The 24,378-nt window shown below is 40.0% G+C and overlaps 1 protein-coding gene across 8 annotated transcripts in view; it reads left to right on the top strand.

Moving 5' to 3' along the window:
• LOC125772142 (uncharacterized) overlaps nucleotides 1-22,197 on the top strand; it is a 103,756-nt gene extending 81,559 nt beyond the window's left edge. For 5 of the 8 annotated variants that reach the window (XM_049443567.1, XM_049443566.1, XM_049443570.1 and 2 more), the window contains 3 exons: nucleotides 5,967-6,164; nucleotides 8,056-8,456; nucleotides 19,127-22,197. In XM_049443567.1, coding sequence (XP_049299524.1) covers nucleotides 5,967-6,164; nucleotides 8,056-8,456; nucleotides 19,127-19,208 — 681 coding nt within the window. In that variant the 3' untranslated portion in view covers nucleotides 19,209-22,197. Of the gene's footprint in view, nucleotides 1-5,966; nucleotides 6,165-8,055; nucleotides 8,457-15,172 lie in introns of all 8 variants that reach the window. The other 3 variants (XM_049443571.1, XM_049443569.1, XM_049443573.1) reach the window with 3 other exon arrangements.
• The last annotated feature ends 2,181 nt before the right edge of the window (nucleotides 22,198-24,378 follow it).

A 24,378-nucleotide genomic window follows, 5' to 3' on the forward strand; every position in this document is an offset into this window, starting at 1 on the left:
TGTTACTTGAAAACTTCCTCCATCGACCGAGTCGTAAGAAGGCGAGCATATTCAAGGACAGTCATTGCTGGAACACACAGAACAGTGTGACAGCATTAACGTAGTCGATATTATCTTTCGTTTTTTTTTCAATTGTGTTTGTATATTGTGGCATGATTGTCTATTTTTAGAACTGAATTATATAAAATGTGTTCTAGGAATAGATCAAAATAATGCATCCGTTATTTGCAGCGAATCGTTAGACTTTGTTTCAAGTCAATCCTCATGTAAGCCGAACGGTATTGAAATTTAACGTAGGTGTTTTCAACGTTTCGTGTGCTTCTGCATCAATCTAGACCATTTTATGCATCAAGGAAGATGGTTAATTTGTTTACTTCATAAATCATACACCAAACGGTGGTATTATACACATCACGGAACGGAACGGAACGATTGAGCTGTCTTTAAATTTAACGATCCATTCTAGATGGAGACGCCTGGTGCTTTAAGACACCGTTCAATGGAGACGCCTGGTGTTTCCTGTGCTCCATGTGTTTGATGGAGACGCCTGGTATGCCGTACACGAGTGTGCGCATATTTAGTAGTAGTATCCATACTACTAGTGCTTCTAAAGTCAATCCATGCATACCTTGCTATCGTTGAAATAGTGAACTTAAAACCACGCAAAGTATGCGTAAAATCATGCCAGAAACACTTCACGTGGAAGCAATTATCGTTCGAAACAAAGCGGCTCTTGCGAGTATATACATTCTACTAGCAAAACAAACACACCCACACATGAAGAAGCATTGCAAACCACGTATGAAACGTAACGAGATTCTGCGAGAAGTATGATATAAAATTGACGAACTATCGAGTGTTAATTCAGCTCAACCACATGGCGCATGAATATGCTTCTTGCATCAGTGGATCCATTGTTCGTGTTTTTTTTTTGTTTTCGCCAGCATGTCGATATCTTGAACGAACCAGTGTGCCCGGGTAATGGATGCACTCAAACGGAACCGTAATGTGCACTCACGCCGAAGACGATGCGCCGTCTGTAAGGCTGAACAAAGCGAGTAAGCCGGCTTACCTTGTATCATGAATCATCGCCCAGCACTGACTGACTAACTGACTGCAGGAAAAGAACCTTACCCTTTGCGTCATTACCAGCACACACAAAAAAACTTCCTTCCAACCGACAAACAGTGTGCTGTTACGTTACACTGCACCACCAGTGTGCCAGGTGAGCGTCGTAAAAATAAATAATGAAGTGTTTAGAAATAGCTCGGTTTAAAATTATTAACGGGCCATGGAATGGGGTGGGGGAAGGCCCGCTGGAAATCAACTCGTTTGAACGCGCACTAAAGTACGAAGTGTTTAGTGTGGTGCAAAACCTCTTGCCATCGTTTTTGATTGCAGGTTTTGCTTGCTTGCAGCTTATCTGAATATTGCCGCAAAATGGGCGAAAAACGAAACTACCACACAGACAAATTATTTCACTGTTTTATTCCTTTTTTGTTGTGATATTGTACAGTTCAGTTGTACATACTTTTGAACACAATAAAATGTAAGCTCTATTGATGGAATAACTCAAACGAAAGGATCGTTCCAAAAAAAAAAACAAACAAAATGGCTTGCTTCCTTTGCACCAACTCTAGACGGAAAGAATTAATTTAAATTATTCACCAAAAATTGCCTTTTGCAGCGTGATGAAACGGGTATTTCATCCATTTATTGCTGCCGAAAAGATGACGTATTCAAAAAGGGTATCAAAAAAGACAGTATAATAATAGAAATAGTCGTTGTAAAATATTTCACCGAAACGTTTTTTTTTTTTTTTGTAAATAATACGATTCACTGCAAAACTGAACATAAAAGAGTTTGGATGCGTGGAAATGGTTTTGCAAGTATACTTTAAATTAAATTTTGCTGAACTACACTCTGATGTATGGTTCCATATGCGTGCTTAATAAAGCGTTGGGCCATTTGATTTTTTTTTATCATCGCTTTCCTTTCCAACGCATCAGTGAACAAATATAATTTATTTTCCATCATGATGCCAACTAACGATTTCATCTATCAAACCACCACCCTTCTCGTTAATAATTTGTCTCTCAGCAAGGTGATGAATAGTGAAATTGCATTTGTTTTTTATTTCGAATTTCCTTTTTTTTAACATTAATAATCATTTACGGACGGTTCGTGATTTAGTTAAGTAATTGTATCATTTTGTCCATTTCGTGTCCGCTACATCTGCTCACGCAAAAACACCCATTCTCACGTGTGGTGTAACTGGCCTAACGTGTTTCTTCACTAACCTTCCGAGTCGCTTCTGCTTAAGCGTGAAAACACTCACACAAGAAAAAAAACAAATCATACGTCCTCTCCCCTTTCTCAAAACATCGTCGACGAGATACATGGCTAATGCAATGGGGCAGCTTTTTGCTCAACGAAACCCACACCGGACCAAAAGCTGGATGTTCCGTGTGCAAGTAAGCAAACATGAACAACTTTATCGCAATAGAACTTGAGTTTTTTTGTCGTTTTTGCTGCAATCATTTTGATGTTTTCTTTACCGTTAAGTTCGTGTCAAAATTTTACTCTATTTAATATTTAAACTCACCGTTTTTTAAGCAGCTTAAAACGCAAACACACCCTGCTTTTCTGGTGGCTTTTGTCACCAGGTGATGATGATGTGTTTTCTTTTTGATTCTTTTTGTTTTGGCACAACGAACGAAATGAATTACAAACATACGGACACGCTGCTACTGCCGCACATGCAATGTTTTCTTACACGATTTACGGATAGATTCGTTCCACTGGCTGGAATGGAAACTATTTTATGGTTTCGCTTGAAAAAACAAAAATCAACCGAAAGAGTTTTATCGCACGCAAAACGAAATACACACTTAACACAAGCAAATATATGAAGCACGTAATCGTGTGTAGTACGCTGCACCACTACACTACACGTTGGGCATTCGAAACGTTTCGTGGAGGAAAATAAATTTTAACCAAGTTTGGGGAATAATTTGCCATAAAACAAAACAAAACAAAAAACTATTCAACTTAAGGCACCAAATCAAACACGTGCACATGAAAAGTTTACTATTCTTTCAATTACTTCTGTACAGACTTTACTACAGTTCGCCCTTTCAAATAGTAATAAAGACATCGAACGGTTAGTTGTGCCACAAATTGGCACCGTTCGAAAGGCATCACGAGTTCAGCTAGACCAAGAGAGAGTAATAAATCTAATCGTTTATTGATTGTTCCCTTCCATCGGTCAAAACTTTCAGCATCATGTCAAAAAAGTTAACGCCATCACTTCGTTCTCGACTGCAACAAAAAAACAGCAACTCGAACTCGAGTTTCGATCAACAGAATGAATTCATTTTACTGCACTGATGTGCTGTCGTACCGGTTTTTTGGGGACGGGTATCTTTTCATCTGGTTATATACGACCCCGGTCAGTTTGATGGTTGTGTCGAGTTTCCCCCCCCCCCCAAAAAGCCATCATCATAACGAGAACGGGCACTTACGCTAGATGAAGAAACGTGCCAATTGCATCACTGACCGCATACTCTTGCTCCGTACGGAAACCAGTGATGCACCCCTTTCAAACTCGTAGTGAATTGGGGGGCAAGGAATAACATTGATGCGAGAAAAGTAAATCGAAACATTCCATCATGAAGAGAGCTATTCGGTCGCTTTTCGAATGGATGATCGGGAGTGTCTGTAACTTTTCACAACTTACCATCCAATTTTTGGGAGCATGCTTTTATGCTGCTGATGGATGCTGTGTACCCATGTGTACAATAATTAAATTGCTTAGTGCTACACACAAACTGAATTGTTAGTTAGTGACTATAATAGAATGTAGCAAATTGTAGATAAGAAAAAAAATATTACTTTAATGCTAAAAATTTACTTCATTCTTGAATACAAATGTTTTAAATTTAGATAAAAAAATTTATATTAAAATATTAGTGAATTGATAAAAAAAAATGTTGTAGAAAGTTATGTAAATTATGTACAAATTGTAAACATATTTTAAAACACCCCTGATAGCTCAGTAATATTATTTAACAATTTTAGACACTTTTCTTTCAAAATTAGTTTTTCATTTGTCTCTATTAGTAACTCCATTTTTATGTTTTATTATTTAACCTAAAACGCATGAAATCTTCTACTGAAATAAATAAAAACCGCTTTGTACAAAGCTTAATTGAACGATAATACCATATCCCGGGTGGGGCAAGAGGAAGCTTTCGCTTTTTGGGCTCTAGTTGGGAAAGATCGATAGCCTTCCTATTACCGTCAATTGTTAGCATTGCCGTCTCTCTTCACTTTGCTGCGGCTTTGCTGCCACATACTAGCTACAAAAGAAATTTCGAAAAAGGGAAAACTTTTCGTCCCATTTCCTGCTCAATTCAAAATGGTTTCCAATTGCAGCTCGTTCTTCCATTTTTGGTTTTCTTTTGTTTTTTTTAGCTCCCACCATTCTCAATGTAAGAACAAAATCAGTGCGAGATAATAATTTTCACCGAACGCTGGGATCTATGTGCTATCGTTAGTGCACACACTCTGCTTTTTCACAACACGTGTGGTAGGCATTCTATTTATATATAGCAGCACAAAAAGGCTTGTAAAGAACTATAATAATTAAGCTCATTCAGACGTATGCACGAACGAACGGCAAACTTTTCGACTCGTTTGTGTGCTCTATTGTGACTGCTGCTGCTGTCGGCAGAAAAGACAAGCGCTTTTCACTCGATGCCCTTGAACATTGTCTTACGTTCAGACGCGATGCGGCTTGAGAATGACTACATTCTTGCTTGACGGTCTAGCCGTAGTTTTTGAACCTATTCTTTCCACCTTCCAATCATGTAGCAGCTTGAACCAAGCTTTCTTTAAGAAAATATAAAAAAAAATCACAACCTTTGCTTTCTTCCTCGTCCACCAATATGATGATGATCGTGTATGGCTTGTTTCCTCCTTGATCGTCTACTATCGATTCCTTTTTATAGTTGCTTCATTATGATTGAACACGTACAACCTGAACCTGAAGTTGTAGCAGCCTAATTGTTTCCTTTTTCTTTTGTTTTGTTTTTTTTTTACCTCACAGTCCATAATTTTCCGCCACCTTTGAAAATAAGTAAAATGTCTCACTTTCGTTCTTCAGTTTCAATGCGGATCACTTTTTGGCTTATTCGGTTTTTTTGTTTTTGCTTTGCCACATGTTTGTTGACCCCTATAGAAACAGCTTTCCTGGTGATGACTTACTGGTCGTGTCACTTAGTGACAAGATATCCTGACTGTAATGGCTTTATCCTTACCAATTACAATTTGACACATTCGCTCAATTGTTTTGGCTCATCTCACCCTTTAATGCTTTGCTGTGATTCACTCTTTCGCTCTCACTCTGTTTTTTCTCTACCTCTCTCTCTCTCTTTCTCTCTCTTTTTCCCTATGTCTCTGGCTTTTCTTCCTCTTCTGCTCTGTTTGTCTGTTTTTGTCCGTCTCTCTATCTCTCTTACTCACTATTTAGTTACACTAAACCACACACAAATACTCACAGAGAATTATTCTGCTGTAATATCTATCCAGCTGTATACTTCTTACCTTCTATCATCCGGAAAACAAAAAACCAAAAAATAGAAAATCTCATTCATTCCGTTAGTGTTAAGTCACCACAAAAAAAAAACTAATTCCGTTTCTGATCGATTCTCTCCCTTCAAAATGGTCTCCATACAACGTTCGATCTTAAACCACCACACACAATTGCATTGGGATTGGGATGATTGGCCGACCGTGTGGGTCATCATCGAATCTGGGTGCCCCCCACCTTCTCTCGTGTTTTTTGCTCACCATTATCACCAATTACCACCAATGACCCACCAACCACTGTCATCACCTTTACCACCACCACCACCATCTGTCATCCCGTTCACGTTCTTTTTTGGGGGGCACGCGCTCGGCAGCCTTACCATCCGTGGCCGGAGGAGCCTTCCTCGGTGATCTCGGAACGTTGCACACGGGCCCGTATCAACTCGGCCATCTTCGTATCGTCCGAGGGCAAAGGGTTCGATTCGATCGAGTTCATCCGACGGTACGGCTCCCAGAGTGTCCTCTGTCGAAAGGCCAAGAGTGCCGAGAACGTGTCGGCCTCCGAGCGACAGGTGAGTTGCTAAGTGTTGTTACCACCCTGGTTGTTGTTATCCATTCACCCGCCAACCCCCCCAATTCTTCAACTACCGATGTTCCGATGTGTGTGTGTGCGTTGATTTGTTTGTTTTGTGTTTTCTGTGTGTGCGTGTGTGTGCGTGTGTTTTTGACGTTTATTTTCGAGCAGTTGTTTTTACTACTAAACGTTGTAAATGGCGGATACTAAATGTCACGCAACGGATCACACGTGTTTATGCACATGTGTTCATGCTTTCACGTTTGTTGTTTTAATGTTTTATATTTTTTTCACAATTCTATATTGTGTGCTTTCGCGTCTCAGTAAGTGTTCATTAAATTGTGGGTTGTTTTCACTGTACACTCTATTAAGTCACTTGATGTCCCAAGCGCACCCATGTGCACAAATTGAACATCCAAAGCCATTTTCCACTCACATAAAAACACACACACTACAGTAACACGTTGCACTCATTCCTTCCTTGTTCAACGTTTAATTCGTTTAATTGCACGAATGTGTTAAAATTACTTTTCCCATTCGAAATGTTAAATGTCAAACTTTAAGTGTAATTTTTCTAAATTTATTGTATTTAAGTAAATTGTTAAAAATGTATTATTTGAATTATACTCATTGTAAAAACTGTTAATGCTTTCATTCATCTCCATAAGCGTTTGTCATGAGACATGAAAATCTTATGATAAATGGTCAATAAAAACATTTTTATTTTAAATTTATTGAATCAAAAGCTGAGATATAATTCAGAAAAACAATTACTGACAAATACGGCTTTAGTATAAGAAATAAATTAGAGAGAGATCATTTACATTATTCGAAAATGGCCAACCTTTAGGCCTTTGAGCGAACAAGTCATACGGCCTTGCCGTACTAATTGAAAAAAAATAAAAATAAAAAATAAAAAAGGCCTTTAGGCGATATGCAATAGGATTATATGCAAATATTGTGCAATATTTGTGCAATATATTGTGCAAATCAGTTAATTTGCCGCTATGTACATTCATATTAGCTTATGGTTACATTTGGTTTGTATTTTAAATTTACTTTAGTTTTGCATTATTACTGTAAGAATGATTTTCAACCAAATTTTCTTTTGGTTCCCTCTCAACGGAAAACGATGCTAATGTATGATACAGCTCTCTGTGGTTAAAGTTCCCAAAAGTCTCATCACATGCTGAACAATGAAGCCTCCCATTAGTAGAGAACTCGCTCGGGTAAATATATGAAGCACTTCTCTAGTTCCCACAGCATCGCTTCGCAACCATTACCAACAAAAAAACGGGAGTCCATTTAGAGCGTTACCACAGGCGGGGAAAAACTATTTGCACGGGTTTTACCAACCGCTTCCAATATGTGCCAGCGATTTCCACTAGTGTGGAAAAGTGCGATTCGTCACCCTCCCGAAACGATAAGAGATCCATCACAAAAGGTTCACAGTCGTAGTGTTATTTCACGGAAATTCTTCCACACCCCCATTTGTCGCTATGTTTCACCCCGCAGTAGAATTGATCCTCTGAGTGTTTTCCCTTTTCATGTGTGTGTGTGTGTGTGTTTCTGTGTTTTTGAGTGTTACTAGATGTTTCTCCTGTTTCCCGCAAAATAAAATAAAACCCCAATCACAATCGACACTATCTCGGGGTGTACAAAAGTGTATGGCACACTCACACACTCTCTCCCGTTTCGCAGCATACAGTGTTCGAGTGGAGCCCGGTACCGTCAACGCCACTATCGGTGGTTTTCACATAAATAAATACCCCCCTTTTTCCCTTTGTTAACATACCATTGTTTGCTCCCCTTGTTCGAGTTCTCTCCCCCCACCCGCCGAGGTTGACTTTTCAATCCCACTAACGGCGTGTCTGTTTGCATCTTCACAGCGACGCTTCTCCGAGTATCCGGAGTGGGAAACGGAGGACAGTACGACGGGCAACGGGACGTCCGCACATTCGGCCAGTAATACGAGGCGGAAAAAATCGCTGCGGCAGGATTCCATCGAGCTGGTAGAATGCCACAAGGAACCGGCGGCGGTAACGGTACCAGTCCCCGTACCGTTACCCACCGTTACGCCCGGTGCCGTACCGGTGGTAGCCGGTACCACGGCAACACTCGTCACGGTTGGTGTACCGATCGCGATCGGCAGCAAAACGGTAGCGTCCGCTACTGCAGTCACCGCTGCCAGCGTCGCTACAGCAGGGATCGTCAAGCCGACACCGAAGCTGTCCAACCTGCCGACACTCTCGGTGTCCGGACCGTCGCCACCGCACGAGGAAGAATTCCTGTAATGTATTGCCGTTTCACATTTGTTTATATGCGAGATCCCATTGCTTTTCGCTCCCTCGTTAACATCCAAACACATTGTACATGTGCTCATATCCCTGTATAGAACGGCTAACCCGTGATCCTTGCCGTAGCAGTACGCAGCCCTGTGTAGCGTTACAACCAAAAAAAACACCAATCAAATGTCTAAACACTACAAGACCATTCACGCTACAGTGTCCTTTAACCTTCAACCTGCGTTTGATTGCTGCTGCTTGCTTTGTTTTTACTTGCTATTGCCGCTGTACATTTGGGCCGATAGAGGCTCTTGACAAAACTGTAGAAATGTTTCAATACTTGTGGTAAAGCAGCTTTCAAGACGATTGAAGTGATCAACTTTGCCGGAGAGAATGTAGAAAGAATTTTTTGGGGGAAACGATAGACTAGATACAGATCCCCTCGTAACCCCAGCGGGTCACTTCAAGTAGCGTCTGTAAATAGTAGTGAACGTGCTATTGTCATACCGTAGCTCCTTAACCAGCTCCATCAATGTTGCATCTCCTGTTAATGCTTAGCAGTCGATTTGTAGGAAACATTCAACCATACATAGAAAGTATTATTGCGATAGTGGGAAGCGTCATATTGCTAAGTAAATCTTTGTAAGAAGTCGGTAATACTTAGTACACTGATCAACAGCCTGTCAAATCTTAAATTGCAGCAGTTTCTGAGTGGATTGCATACCTTTAGGCGTTTAATATAAAATCTCTAAAAAAACGCCCGAAAGTATGCAATTTGAAAGTCAATTTACTCATATTTACAAATAGTGTACTAATAACTTAATTTTCCCCTGGTCTTATTGTACATAATGAGCGATCATACTCAAATTCTTCAAGCAAAAGTTTAATTAGTAATATGACGTTTCGATATTCTTACAAGCGTCTCATATTATAGCAAATGAAGCAAAACCCAAAAATACTGTGACATCGAAAACTAGAAAACGCCTAGCTAGTTTGTTGACTTGAAGCGTCTGGTATTTAGTTTGTTATGCGTTTATTTATAAACTGTTATATTTGAGCGAACACTTTGTCAAAACGAATGCATGCATATATTAGGAATGAGGATGAAGTTCTGCCGAATGGAACAAAAAAACAAAATGTATGCTTTTTTATATTCATATACACAGAGAACTGTAATAGTTCCAGCTACTATTCTAAATCATAACTTTATGGTAGATAAATATCTCCACTAGAACAACCTTTAAAATGCATACAACGCTGTTTCATCATGAAACAAACATCATCAGTGAACAATTTTGCATGCCATAAGAGAAGAGGGTTTTAAACGACCCAGAGGGGAAAACGGAACAAAAACTCAAAAAGCCCCCAGATTGTGGTGCAAAAAATAGACTAAAGAGAGAACAATTGTTTGAATGTTGTAGACTACCAAAAATCAGATTAAGCTTTTACTACCCGCCACGATAAATATCCGCAATTCTCAGCTAGTTTGATCTTCAATGCAAACTTCAATACCCACTTTCACTAAGTGTGTGACCTTTAACACCATTTTTGGCTGGGCGTGACAGGCAGAAAAAAGATAATAGACCTATCATTTTCCAAATGCCGGCAATAGACGAGGGAGCTATTACTTTCGGCATTTTTTTTTTCTTCTATAACTTCGTACAAATTCATCACCCATCGAAATAGCGCCAAGAAGATATTTGCTGGAATTTGATACAATCGGATCCTTCCTTTATGATATTTCGTTGTCGTTCCGAGCGAGAAGTGGTAAACAATACAGAAAACGAAATGTATCGACTACGTGAGGATGATTCGATTGGTCGGATCCAACATCCGGATGAGGACACACTTCCTTCGCCTGTTCCTTTTCTTCCAACGGTAACCAAAAAGTCAATGACATCTGAGGAAGAAAACACTACAAAAACCAACCGCCACGCCAAAATGGTCCACTTCGAATTGACCATCCGTATGATGAGATGAGGTTTGTTTTTTCGGCTTGGTTGATTCGTTTCGTTGTTTCTTTATTTGCTTTATGGCCGTCGACTTATATTTGCGGCCGAGGCCGTACGGCCGTACTGTTGATGGCGTTGTTCCAAGCGTTCCACTTCAAGCGGACGGTCCCTTGGTGGTCTTGAACTTGGATTTTACGCTACGGTTTTCCCTGGAGGAGATTTCATTTCTCCGTTTCTTTATAGTCGTAATCATCTATTGGCCATCAAAGCTCCAACCAAACCAACCACCGGAACACGGCTCCAGATTTTTTGTCCGCATTCGTTTTATGTTGTGCCGGGAACTGTCATTTCTATTCCCTCACTGTCAATGTGTTTGAGGTTTCGATTAATGTACTTCCGGAGTGGAAGCGGTACACCAAAGTTGAGATGTGCGAGGTTTGCCGGGTCCACTTGGCCGGGAGTGCCTGCAAAGCAAATACACACTTGACCTGTGCGACTCGAACAAGTATAATCAAAAGCGCCCGAAAAGGTTTTCCGCTTTTTTGGGGACGAATTCGATCTGCTCGTCGTAAAAATAACAGTGACGAATTCGTCCACCATCGATCGGACGGTTCCATTTTGTGGTTCGCTTTTCTTTTTTCCCCTTTGGCCGCACGTGGCTCAATGGCTCGGCTTATCGTCGTTATTTTTCGATATCCACATCCAAATCATCAAATTGTCAAACCGTACCACCCGCCTGCGAAAGGTTAAACAACCTGTTTTCCCCCTACTGGCCACGTCCGGCAACCCAATTCCCAAGATACTAGGGGCTTGATCTTTTGCTTTAAACCTTCAGAAATTCAATTATGCAAATCACGAAACGAAAATATGTAAACTATCCTTAGTTTCGGGACACGAACGAACACCCGGCCATCTGTCCGTTTGTGTTCGGTAGGTTGGCTTTTCTTGGGTGTGTTTTCATTTTCTTTTTTTTCTTTTTAAGCAAACGGATTTCACTTCTCCATTTTGCCAGGATTACATGGTGCTTTGCTCGATGAAGTGGCACGATTGTGGATTACCGTGTGCCCTTTCGGTTCCCTAGCTTTCAGGAAGGCTTTAAACTTCTAAGCTATGGGAGTCATTTTAAGGTTAAACTAAAATTCCCTTTTGGCGTGTTTAGTTTCAAGCTAACGCCAGCTTTCCTGTGAATGGTGCTCTCCATGGGATGTTAAGAGGCAATGTTTAAGTTGAAAAAAAAAGATTGCTTTAGAATGGAAAAATAACAACTTTAAACTGTTTTTTTTTTCTCAGCTTAAAGTATTCTCTTTCGGTGTTAAGTGCAACTTGAATTCAGGATATAAAATAATGGTTCAATATGCTGGAATTGCCAGGACAATTATCAGGAGATTTCTATTTATGTGCTTGATTCCAGCGATGCGTATAAAATAATTAAATGCTCTTCATTAGCATTCCATCAGTAATATGATTAGCGTTTAACCTCAAATACATGGCACGTGTCGAGTGCTCTCCTTCAATTAAATGGACCATCAGCACTGAAAGGTGCATAAATGTTATTTTTAATCCATTTTGTTGTTAATGTGTTCTTGATACTATGGGGAATTCGATTCTGTAAGATATAAGAACAGAAATACAAAATGCTTTGTTTAAAGTGACAATGCTCTTGGGATGTCAGACTCGACGGATCCTCGTTTTAATCCCGTTTTGTGTGCTTCATCAGTTGGAAGAATAGCGACCATGTGAACAAGCGTGTACATATTTGTTGCCGACATGCCAACGAGCTTAATGCAATAAATCCTTCCTCATTTCCTGGGACTTCTGCCATCCAACCAGTACCGGACGAAAAGGCTAAAACGCTGCTCTCTAGTGCACTTACCAAGAACTCTGCACATCCTGTCTAAGACTAAAAGCAAATTCTACATTCCGGTAGATCCGTATGGGAAACATGTCACGCGACGGAAATTACTGCATCCGTTCCCGGGCAAAACACGGAAAAGGTAAAGCAATTTTCTTCAGTGCACATCGTGCAAGATTCTTTTTTTGTTGTTGTCCTCTCTCACCCCGAGTGACACCCGATAAGAATGGCAAACCGATGAGTACCCGGAACCAGTATCGATGCAGCTCGCACTAGAGTCGTGGGAAGTCAAAATCGAATATAAAGAAACTTCCATTCGACGGTTGAATGTAAATCTAGAACCAGCCCCGTACGATGATACACTCGCATGCTCAAGTGGCACTTGGGCGAAAGGCAATTGCTTAGCGCTCGAAGGCATCCGTGTACTTGACCGGATTTCGATTACAGCATTATTATCCGGTCGCGCACAAGTCTGCAAGTTTGCCGTGAAATGCTTCACAAATAATTCCCATTTCCTGAGCGAAACAGAAAATCAGGCCACACACACACACACACGCTGAGTGCATCCGGTCGTGTACCGTTTGCTGTTTTGTTCGTGTGGTGACTTGTGCTGTATGCTCCATATAATCCTGGTAGACAATTTTTGCTTTTAGAAAATAAAGATACAGGAAGTTATTTTTACAAAAACGAGAGGAAAAAAAAGAGAGAAAAACAAATAAGAAAACACAAACAAAAACCCCCCAAAAGACATTGTGCTAATGCATGATGTTGATCGAGTCGGATAATGGGACGAGGTAAATTTGCCAACAATCGAGACCAAAGCCGGCACCCCAAAAAGGAACTGCAAAACAGGGGGCGTATATTAGGGTACTTTTTTTTGCACCGAAAAACAAACCACTTACCCTTGGCGTGCAGAACCACGAGATGGTAACCGGGTTCGCATAAGAAGTACCATTTGCCACCGCCATTTGCCACCGCCATTTGCACCATTAGTGTGCCCAATTGTGATAAGCTTTTGGGGGTAACGGTAAAGGGGGGGTTTTGTTTTGCTTCTTACTGAAAGCACTCACACACATAAACACCACAACCAGAAAAAGTGGGCAAAAGTGGTGGCGTTGTTCCTGGGTAAGAACGTTTAAGAAATTAGAATCGGATACACTCCCTTCCCTCCTTTTTTGACCCATTTGCTGACGTGATTGTCGATCGTTGTCGCGGCTTTTTACCACAAATGTTCCACATCGGTGTTCGGTTCGGGTTGGCAAATGTGGGGCGGCTTAATGATGGTGAAAATTACTGGTAAATAAACATTAGAAAAGATGAGAATGGAAAATGGCAAAAACCGGACGTGTCCCTTTCTTTTATCCGCTGTGATACACTTTCAAATATTGGTATTTAATTTTTTTTTAATTGTTGAATGTTATTAGCAAGTTAAGTTTTAAGGATGTTGTACGATGTGTTAAATTGAATTATACATAATAAATTATTTCATTGTAAATAGATCGCATTTCCGTATGTTGACGCCTAAAGGTATGCAACGATGTAAGATCAAAGATTGCAGATTAACTGTCAAGTCGCTTAAGTCAGCAAAGCTGTCAAGTAAATAAACCAATATCCCTTGCGGGGTTTAATGTCAATCAAGCTTCAAGAACAACCCCTTACTGGACGACTATTTGCACGACCGGTTAAAAAGAAGCTTCTATTTAAACAGCTCTTTACGGTGTATTCCTTCAAATACGGCTAACATGACCGTACTACCTACGGGCTATTAGCTTGTCTTATCCTACAAGATAATCCTTTTCCGCACGGAACCGATTGCGAACAATGTCCTTTCCGATGAACCAAACCATATCGGAAAGCATGACCATGTTTAGAGACGGTCCCCCACTATCGATCTGAATGATTTCACAATCGAACGTTCGTCTCTCAGTAATGTGGTTTGGGGCCTAATTAGCACAACCGCCACAACCATCACGACACGACGTTGTGTAAAGCCCCCACTTGAAGCGCCGGGTCGCTTTTTCTCACCTTAACCACTGTGTCGTACCGTTGGTGACACCGTGACCGAGAGTTTCCATCCCCAACGGGATTAAACGCCGGCTTTGACCAGTGATGCAGGACAATGTAATGCATCGGAAGCGTTGGCACATCTCGCCACCTGCGTTCCCCGTCCAACCCCAAAGCCAATTACACGTAATCCTCTTACGTGGATGAAGGTCGGCATCAACTATCAACTATGCTGGAACAGTCGCCATTCCTCTGTGTGTGCTGGTTTTGATGCTGTCCGTTTTATAGCAAAAAGCATGCACCTGATTGCATACCTGCCAGGGGCTCCAGCCAGGGCAAATAAACCGCTTCACGATAGACTAGATATCTCTGATAGCTGCTGGTAGTGTACAAAGGGTAGAAGTAGCGAGCGTGCTAGTAAATACTAACTACATTTGCAGGATACAAAATCGTTTACTTCAGCGCATCCTTGTTAAACATTCCCAAGGCAATCGACTCAACCATTTTCCGTCGCCATTTTTGTTGTAGGCCGTGTTGATTTTAATTTCATTCGTTGTACAGTACATACATTTAATTCGTTATTTTTTTGTTGATCATTTCATTAATGTTCATGTCCTTGTAATGTACAAAAGTTATTAAGCTTTATTACCTCCAAACAAACAAAAAAGCTCATGCTTGCAATTAAGAAGCTTCCAGTGCACAAAAGCGAACCAAAAACTAATCATAACTTTTTTCTTCTTACTTTCTTTCTCTTTTCTTTCCCTTTCTCTCTCTTTTTCTCTCTCTTTTTCTCTTTCTCTTCTTTACATTGCATTGTTTTTCCAACACATTTGGCACACAAAATACACATGCACACACTTGCGACACGTTTTATGCCAACACGCAATTGGTGAATATTGGATCGGATGAACAGATTATAAAAAAGAAAAAAAAACATTAGTGTAAACGAATTAGTAGACATTTTTTGTTTTTGTTGTTTTTTTGAGCAGATAAGATTTCACAGGTGTGATAGCAAAAAAAAAAGAATGCGAGAGTTTAACAAAACACGATGTTGTAAGGGACCGTTTAGTAATATCTATAGATACTTAGCCTACATAACGAAAGGGTTTATACACTATGATTAGAGTGTAGAACGATTTGATAGATTAGTTTTTCTTTATTTTTAAAGCAGCGTAGGAAAGGAAAACGTGGAAAATGTACGACCAATATCGGAATGGAAATATCTCTTATGTAGTAAACTATTTATAACCGGCTGAATCAAAAAACCAAGATGGCCACTTTGGCTAGTAAATATCGCACCAGCGGGTGCGATTAGTTACCAGCATGATGCTTTTGAAACCTCGAACCGATGTGTGTGTGATGAGTTTTCCATTGGTTTCCTAGACAACCTCACAACCGAATGAGCTTTAATGTGATCGTTACGTACCAAAACTTACTAAAACTTGCTAGCGCATGCCACTAGGAGTGCTGCATCGTCATCCTCATCAATACAGCCTGTGGCTGTGACCATAATCACAACGACCAAATGTACCAAAAACCCATTTTTACTAGATGACATGTGTGTGTCACCTTATCAAATGGAAATGGAAAAATTACTTTTTAACATTAGTAAACCTCTCGGTTCTGGTAGCGATAAATCGTGTGCCATTCGTTTAGTGTTCGCACATGGCACGCCAAAAAATGTGAAACAATTTTAAAATTCCGAACAATAGTATACTTTTACTTTGTACATGTTTATACTCTTTATTCGGAGAGTGCAAACGATTTTCATACGATTCGAATTTAATGTAAAATGTTCACCCAATCGAACTGATTACAGCGAAGTAGAGAAACAGTTAGGGAAGCGAACGGACTCCGTTTTCGCTTCGAAAAGACCAAAGCACGAGCGTAAAAAAAGAAAGTGTGTTTGTGATGTGTGAATATAGCTTAAGTAATGAGCAATTTTATAAGTATATGAATGTTTTGGTGCAAATTTTCCACGTTCCAAAATGATTGTGCATACCAGCAGCTATTCTTAAGGAGTGTTCTTCGTACATTCACTTCAGTTCACGCGAACAATTGAAGTGTAGATCGCAGAAACATCTTCAACTAGGGAAAACTATCTAGAATAAGAAAAAAAATCCGTTTTTATTTTCCTACAAAACCGATTGTGTCGATTTCGAGTTGCAGAACTAATGTTACAACAACAAAAACAAAACGAATCCTTTCTTTAAATAATAAAAGTTTGCCAACATACATGGAAATAAAAGCTTTCACTGAACTGCTGCGAATACAAGCTTAAAAGGTGGAAAAGTGTATTGTGTTAAACGATTTTTTTTTCTCACTAAACCATCCCGTATATGTAATAAATAGGGAACAAGCAATTTTCACACCCTACCCCACCCCCCAAAAAAAAGGGAAACATTCGTAAACCCTTTTTCAAGTGTTATTTCACAAAAAGATAAATTACACTTTAAAGGATGGTGCACTCGTACAGAAGCTCATAAAAGCGTAGAAACTCCACTAGAAATCTCCACTAGGAAATGGGGGTCATAGTGATAAATCACGTCAAGTGCCCACCTAGTGCGTCCCCCCGACACGGGCAATCATCGATTCTAATGTACAATATATTGCCCCAAAGTGTATCGTTACGGTATAAATTGTCTCCGTACTGCGTTGATATGGTTTTTTATTTGAATTCGTTATGTCGGGGAGAAAAAAAAGGTGCTTGTCCACCTTTGTGGAATGTAGAAGGTTAGTTTTTACTACGACGAAAGCTTGGAAATGAACTGCCAGAAAGAAAATCTCATTTTTGCCATCAAAGTCATGTAGTGGCATTTATTCATACCACAGCTCAGCTCGCTAAGCTGATGCTAGAGACCATGGCGCGGAAGTGTCATAAACTGTTCAGCTGTTAACGTGTCGGAGATGCTAGACAACCATCTCCATTCCAGTGAAATGAGCGATTTTGCAACAATCTAACTAAACTGGTATGGTCAAGAGAACCAAAAAAAAAGGAACTCTTTCCGTTACACACAAACATGCACCAAATTTTTACAACCCATTTACATGCTTCATGAACTTTCTCGCAATCATCCGACGAGCGCGCATCCTTGCCGTAACGACACAAAATGGTGCCTCATTTGCCATCGCGAACGAACATCCGTTGGAACTACCATTGGAAAATGGATGGATTATCTTCTACACCCTTCATTCGGCCACTCGTACACCACACTGGCACGGTACTGCACTTAATCATGTGCTCCGTGCGAACGGTTTTTATGATGAAAAGTAAACACTGTAGAACGGGAGAGAGAGAGAGAGAGAGAGAGAGAGAGAAAAAAAACTGTTCCAAAAGTGATAAGAAAAGTTTTTACCCATCCTGGTGCTGGTGGACGAATTGACCGTGATTTGCATAGCATTCGCACGCGGCCACTTCAGATTGATGATGGTCGAGATGGGAGACACACACACCCACACACAAAAGCGCAAAATTGTAGCTCAAAACATCGCCCATGGGAATGTGGGGGAAAACAAACTCGTCGAAAAGCGATAACGATTGGAGTTTTGTCGTGGAATTTTTGGTTTTTTTTTTTGCCCAGCCAACCAACTTGTGATCGTCCCTTGATGATGGAATGGTTTTAGATGGACCACTTTTAACAACCGACCGTTTTAATTCGAGGGACGAGCGACGTGTCTGATGGGATTGATTGTGATTGTGTGGAAAGAAGAGTGATTGGCCGTTAAGTATATTATTAATTTTAATGTTTACAAATACCGATAAGAGATCCCTTTTTGGAGGGGAAAATTAGTTTGCAAACAAAATTCAACTAAATAAAAAATATTAATTAAGGCTGAGTTTACAAAATGTTTACTGATAGTAGTTAAACTTATTGAGCTACTAAAGATTTATCTCTTATTGCATTAGTTTAGTATTAGTTTTCTCATTAAATTTCCTACCAATAGTGTAGACAATAGTTTCCTTATTTTATACAAAACTTTATACAAGCCTTATGTAAGCCTACGTTATATCAAACCATATCATTACAGTAAACCGCCTAAAGGTATGCAATGTTCATTACAAAACTCAAGTTTTATGACTGTTTTAATTCCTATTGATCCGTTTTAAAATATATCTCCTCTTAGAAGGTTATTAATTTTTGAATTAGACTTTCTAAACTGTTGCTTACCAATATAATAACAATAACACCAACCACCACCCATAATAAGACCATGGCCTACTTTCAGCCGAGTAGCTCACTTTTCTTTAGTCACTTTTCCCATTGGCCTTTTCACCATCCTTACCGGGGTCCTCCCTTGTCTAGCTTATTGTTTTGCTTGTATCTGTGTATCACCATATCTTTAACAAAAACATCCCATTTCAGACTTTGGTGTTTGGCAAAGCGTCAAACATTCAGCATGTCATCGTGTACCTTTTTTTTGTACCACCCCCGTCAATCATGAAATACCCTCGACGGTAGACAAACAAAAAAGGCCAAAGTGATGACGTTTCGCCTAACACCAGCGGTCTCCGGTCCAAGCTTAACACCTGCCTGGTTTCATTTCCATTTCATGCTACCGTTTGTGCTGCTAAAATAGCGCCTGTAGCCGTTTGCTTTTAGTTTAGTGAAGAAGAAAAAAATACATCCCCGCTCCTTCCCCCAAAATCCAACTGTAGAGCTTTATGACATACAAACGCCAAAAAAAAAGGCTCTACAGGCAACCAACCATTTCGTTTCATTTCCTCCTGCCTTGTCATCGCAATGCTGACTGATTTGGAGAATGCTAGTGTAATTGAATTAATTTTCCATTTCTCCCCATTCGCGCAATGGTGGTTCGCTACCGTTTTGTGGACGTTTACCGAAATAAAAAAAACTGTCATCATTAGTAGACACCGGGAGAAGGACTCGCCTGTTACAGATGGCGCTAGTATCGGCAGTGAACAGACAGTGGAGAAGGAGCGCTATTAAAAGCCACCGCACAAGCAACAGACACACACGGGGCACTAGTGAAGGTTAAAAGTAGTGCCAAGTCAAAAAAAAAAATACAAAAAAGTGGAAAGAAAATTATTTCAATTAAACTGATTTAAAAGAAAACCTAACAACCCAAAATGGCAGAAAGGATTGAAAGTAACGTACACTTTCCTGCAAAAAAAAGTAAAAACTAAACGAATCAACAAATGAAACATAAAAAAGGGGAAAAAAGCTCACCACACACCGAACGCAACAGTGAATGAAACACGCCAGAACCGATGACGATGGTTTAATTTCTAGTGTAAATATTTAGCTAGACACAGACGCCTACGGGGGTACGGGATGATTTCCATCCGGGCGCTTTTCCATCGATCTGGACCGGGTGTGTCCATCGCAAGCCTTCTGGGAGTTGAATTAATACCGTTTGCCGCCGGCAGAAGGAAGAAACGCCAACGGGCTGATGATAATAATTAGTGAAACGAAGCGGCCAAAAACGATCACTTCTGACGAATGACGGGGCCCCCCATCCGTTGGGATCAGTTTTTTTTTATTTATGCTAATCTTTCTCCTTTTTCACGCCTGTAACTGTAATTGGGAAAGGTACACTAGTGGATTAAGTGGTACGGGAAGCGGCTGATGAATCGGAACGAAACGGAAAAACCCAAAGCGCCATTCGTTCGTGCAAATAGTAGACGCGCCAATTAGTGGTGTAATTGTTTAACTGATTGCAGGCGGAAATTAGACACAAAAAAATCGAAATAAATTATGTGCTAATTGAAGAGCAGGAACGAAATTTAGGTAAATTAAACACTAAACCAATGGACATGATAAATTAAAGATAAATAATTATGCTATCAAGTGTGGTGAAAATAGGATCCGTTTTGCTTTAAATTATAATTTAAGAGACAATAAAACGTTTCCCGGCTCCGTGACGTTTCTCACAGACACCCATTCGTAGCCTTTTACCGTGGCAGGTAGTATTTAAAATCCAATTAAAGCAAGCCTTGGGCACGTCCCGCTGTCACCAGCACCACTGACAGCTACTACCATCAGCGGCTATTTGATTGTCAATTTACAACGAGCACCAATAAAATTACCTTCCAAAAATGTTCCTTCGTTTCCCGTTGGCAAACGGGTTCCTAAACCAGTCCTAACCGTTCTCGTGTGTAAGTAACACATAAGCAGGTCGACTCAAGAGCAAAAATAGTTACCGAAATAGCAGAAAAAGGGTAGTGTTTTACTACTAAAGCAGCAATGTTTTTCCCCCCCCAAAAAAAAGCGACTCAATACCTAAAGATACCTAGCCTAAGATACAACCATTGATACATTTGTATATGACACGGGACCACTTTGTGTCTTGTTTCGGTAAATCCCTCCATTAACCTTCGGCGGAATGTTGCCCAAAGTGAAGGACACGTACATGCATAGAGTGTACTTCGTACGCCAACATTAAATGTTGATTTTATTTGAAAACTTTGACCGCTCACGACAAGCAGGAGAAAAATAATCGCTAGCTACAAAGAAGAAAACACTAGAAACGATTCATATTCAATAGTATTTAGTCCCCAAATGTATGTAACCGATGTCTTGTCTTGGACAGATTTTGGGAAAGCGAGTAAAACTGATAGAAGTTTTAAAAGTAAATTAAAATGGACTTCACTTTCGAATGACTTTTACGAAAAGCTAACATTTAACCGAACCGAAAAACCATGTACTAGCAAACTGTATATAAAAAAACATGTAAACTGTTCATTGAATGTCCATAAGATATACTTAGTGTTATCGGGGAGGGAATGGGTTAAAGAAAAAAGGAACATTTATTACTAACGTTGGGCATTATACCTACGAGACTAGGGTCGTTAAAAAAACCATGGAGAGCCCTAAATAGCCCTGATTCGGACGATATTCTAAGCATGAACTAAGCAACTAAGCCTTAACACTACTCTCCTGCGAGTATCCTTGTTAGATCGTGTAATGAAAAGAGTTTATTCGATGGCCACGATGCTCAGACTCAGAAGATTTAAAAAAGAAAGAGAAGAAAAAAAACCAAACACCAGTTACATCAGCAAATTCGTACAAAAAAAATTATCCAAATGTTACTTCTATGCACAGACTTGGAAAGCAAAACTGCGTATAACTCTCTTCAAACCCTGTAAAACATATCTCTCTAGTTGAACGTATTCTTTGTATACTCTTTTAACATCCTATCGTTGTCTAGTGCTATCGCATCTATCATGCATTTACGCTATTACTCTTCGACTGCTGTCTAGTTATCCTTCTATTCCAATCCACAACTGTCAAACTTCAACTACAATGCTGTGTGTGCTCCCGGCACAGACTCTCTCTCGTCTATCGTTGTTGTTTCCTGTGTCCTGTGTACAATCTATTGGCTTTCACGCACTACGCACTACACTATACGCTATCCTCGCACACACACTAAGTGGCAAACCGTTTTGCCGAAAGTAACTCATTGTGAAAACTATCAAAAACATCGAGGACCATTACTGTGAAACAATTTCGTACTGTAGAAACAAACAAACAGAAAAAACATTACAAAACAAAGAAAAAAATACCAAACTGTTCATGACTTTACTTCATTGTGATTCACGTTTTATGATACACATTAGGGAAACCCCAAAAGGAAAGGATAAAAGTAAAACAAAAAAAGTGGAAAAGATAAAGTATGTTACAAACAGTATGTAACGTTTAGCAGTAGAGTTTAAAATGACAACCATGGCCCCTCCCGTCAGCCGGCTGGGATTTGTATGCGTACTTCTACGGATCCGATCCGATCCGGATCCGAAGTAACTGTAGAGAACGATCCGGGTTCGACACCACTTTTCATGGCACACTTTTATGTAAAACCAACTACTCAAACTACTCAGCACTATCCACCACTTCAGATTGGTGGAACGCGTTACGGAAGAAAATGGAATGCAACATTAAGAAATAAATAAACAGAACAAACCAGATAGTATTTTAACAATCGTTTGTACTTCGGAATGTTATTTAACGGGGTTATTGTATTTTGAGAAAAATAATGTGACGAAAAGTAAGTGAATTTTTCAAAGAAGAAGGTAAGTACCTTTAATATCTTGTGTCAGTTAGGTATTTGATGAGAACTTGTTCTTGTTGAGAAAAAAATCGCCTAAATGTATGCCTTTTTTATATTATGGCTATCATGTGAAATGAGCTTAATTTGTAACACACATTGCATACATTTAGGCGTACGTTGTAATATTGACAGATTTGTGTTGTTTTGGCGTGTTATATTATAATTAAAGCTATGCAAATACATTTAAGAGAGTCTTGGAAATTATCCCATGTGTCAAGAAGTTCCATTTTACATTCATTCAAATTTTGCCCCACTTTAAGTGCCTCCAAGGAGAAAAGAAAATTTACTTACAACAAAAAAAGGTCAGCCCAAGATGGTCACATTCTTTTAATGTTCAGCATGATAAAGTTTGTTTTGGCTGTAGACCACAAAACGTGTCACGTCTGCAGTACGTGTCCATTTTACGAACCACAAAAAGTAATCGACACTTTCCAACTTTCGAGACGGAAAAAGCTTCACGTTCTTGGTCCAGATACTTGGTCCAGACCCTTAAATCGTTGTAAGATATTGTTTTATTATTTTGGGAGTTGATTCTTTTTTTTGCTGTGTTGTATCTATCCTTTAAAAGTAAGCTCATGTGTGTTTAATAGAACACAAAAAAAGAGAACTCAATGGAATTAGTGGATGTTTCATTACTCATCCCTTTGGGGATAAAGAAAGCGTCCCAAAACAACTGAGCACCTAATGTGATAGCGATGTGGATTAATTACACCCATTCGTCCAAAAATATTCATCGATCGCCATTATTCCCCGTCCCTCGGCTGTATCGACAAGATAATAAGGAATGAAATGGTTAAGGTTACTATCAGCGTTTTCCCTGGTCCCACATCCTTTCAATGGGAACAATCGGGGTCGGCAATAAAAAAAGACGCCATATCTAGAGATCTGGTGCGGGGGGTCGCGCTTTAACATCCTTCATTCCCATCGGATCGGATGGATGCGTTCGTTCCTAATTAATTTCTAATAATCCCCACATGGTGCCATATCATAACGAAAAAAAAGGGGCTAAAACCAACCCATTTCGGACGCCTTTTATCTGTGTGCGGTATGATATATCAACCCTAATTTAGGGATCTGATCGCGATCCTATCCCATGCTGTGATCTATATTGACATTATGACGTTATGCGAAGGAGAATATACAATCAGTACAACGGTGACCAACCATAGTAAAGGACCAGCTAACCAGACGCTGGCAGACACACAACAAGTTGGAACTTTTGTTAAGAAAATAATCCCAAACCTCATCTACCTACCGTTGGTTAGTGGGGATCAAGTTTCTTTTGTGAGCAAATTTAGTTACTAATACGCTTTTCCTTCACGTAAAGAGATGGTCAAGAAAGTGGAAAAAGCCTCCAGTACGAAGGAAGCGAGCTTTAATCAAAAGTTATTCGCCGTACTAAATGTTCCCGGCCTCCAGTATGTGTTTGATCATCGGAAACATCCACTTGAAAGGTAACCGGCGGTGGATTACAGCCACCATTTTAAACTACCCTTCAGCACTGGCTTTCCCTCCCCCTTAACACGGGTTGACGAATGAAAAGGATTAAGGTTCGAGGGGACTTTTTTCTTGTCTCCCGCTTTCGCGCTCGGCATCCTTACCTTATTTTGCAGGATATTCTGGGTGCTCGTTATCCTGGCGGCGCTTCGTGGCATGCTGTTTCTCGGCCAGTATCAGTATGCCCGGTACCGGGCCAACCCGACCGCCATTCAGATGGACAAAAACTACCGCGACTGGATCGGCATAATGCCGGGCTTAACGTTCTGCTTTCACGACCGGATCGACTGGAAACGGGCCGAGGAGTATCTGGAACGGTAAGATAATAATTAAGATTACCACCGCTGGGCGAAAAGTAACCGCGAGTGCAAAAGGTTATGGTGCCATGCAGCACCAAGGGAGTTCCGCAGTAAAGTTATTTTTAGACCATTTTTTCTTGTTTGCCTAACGTTGGCGAAAATATTAACAGACTAACCGATGGTGGGTGTGTTGTTTTCTTTTATTTCTTTTTTATCTTTCTGTTTCAAATTCTTTTCTTTTCCTGTTCGAGAGTTT

This window comes from Anopheles funestus, chromosome 3RL (genome assembly GCF_943734845.2).
Source record: "Anopheles funestus chromosome 3RL, idAnoFuneDA-416_04, whole genome shotgun sequence".
Classification (NCBI taxonomy): Eukaryota; Metazoa; Arthropoda; class Insecta; order Diptera; family Culicidae; genus Anopheles; species Anopheles funestus.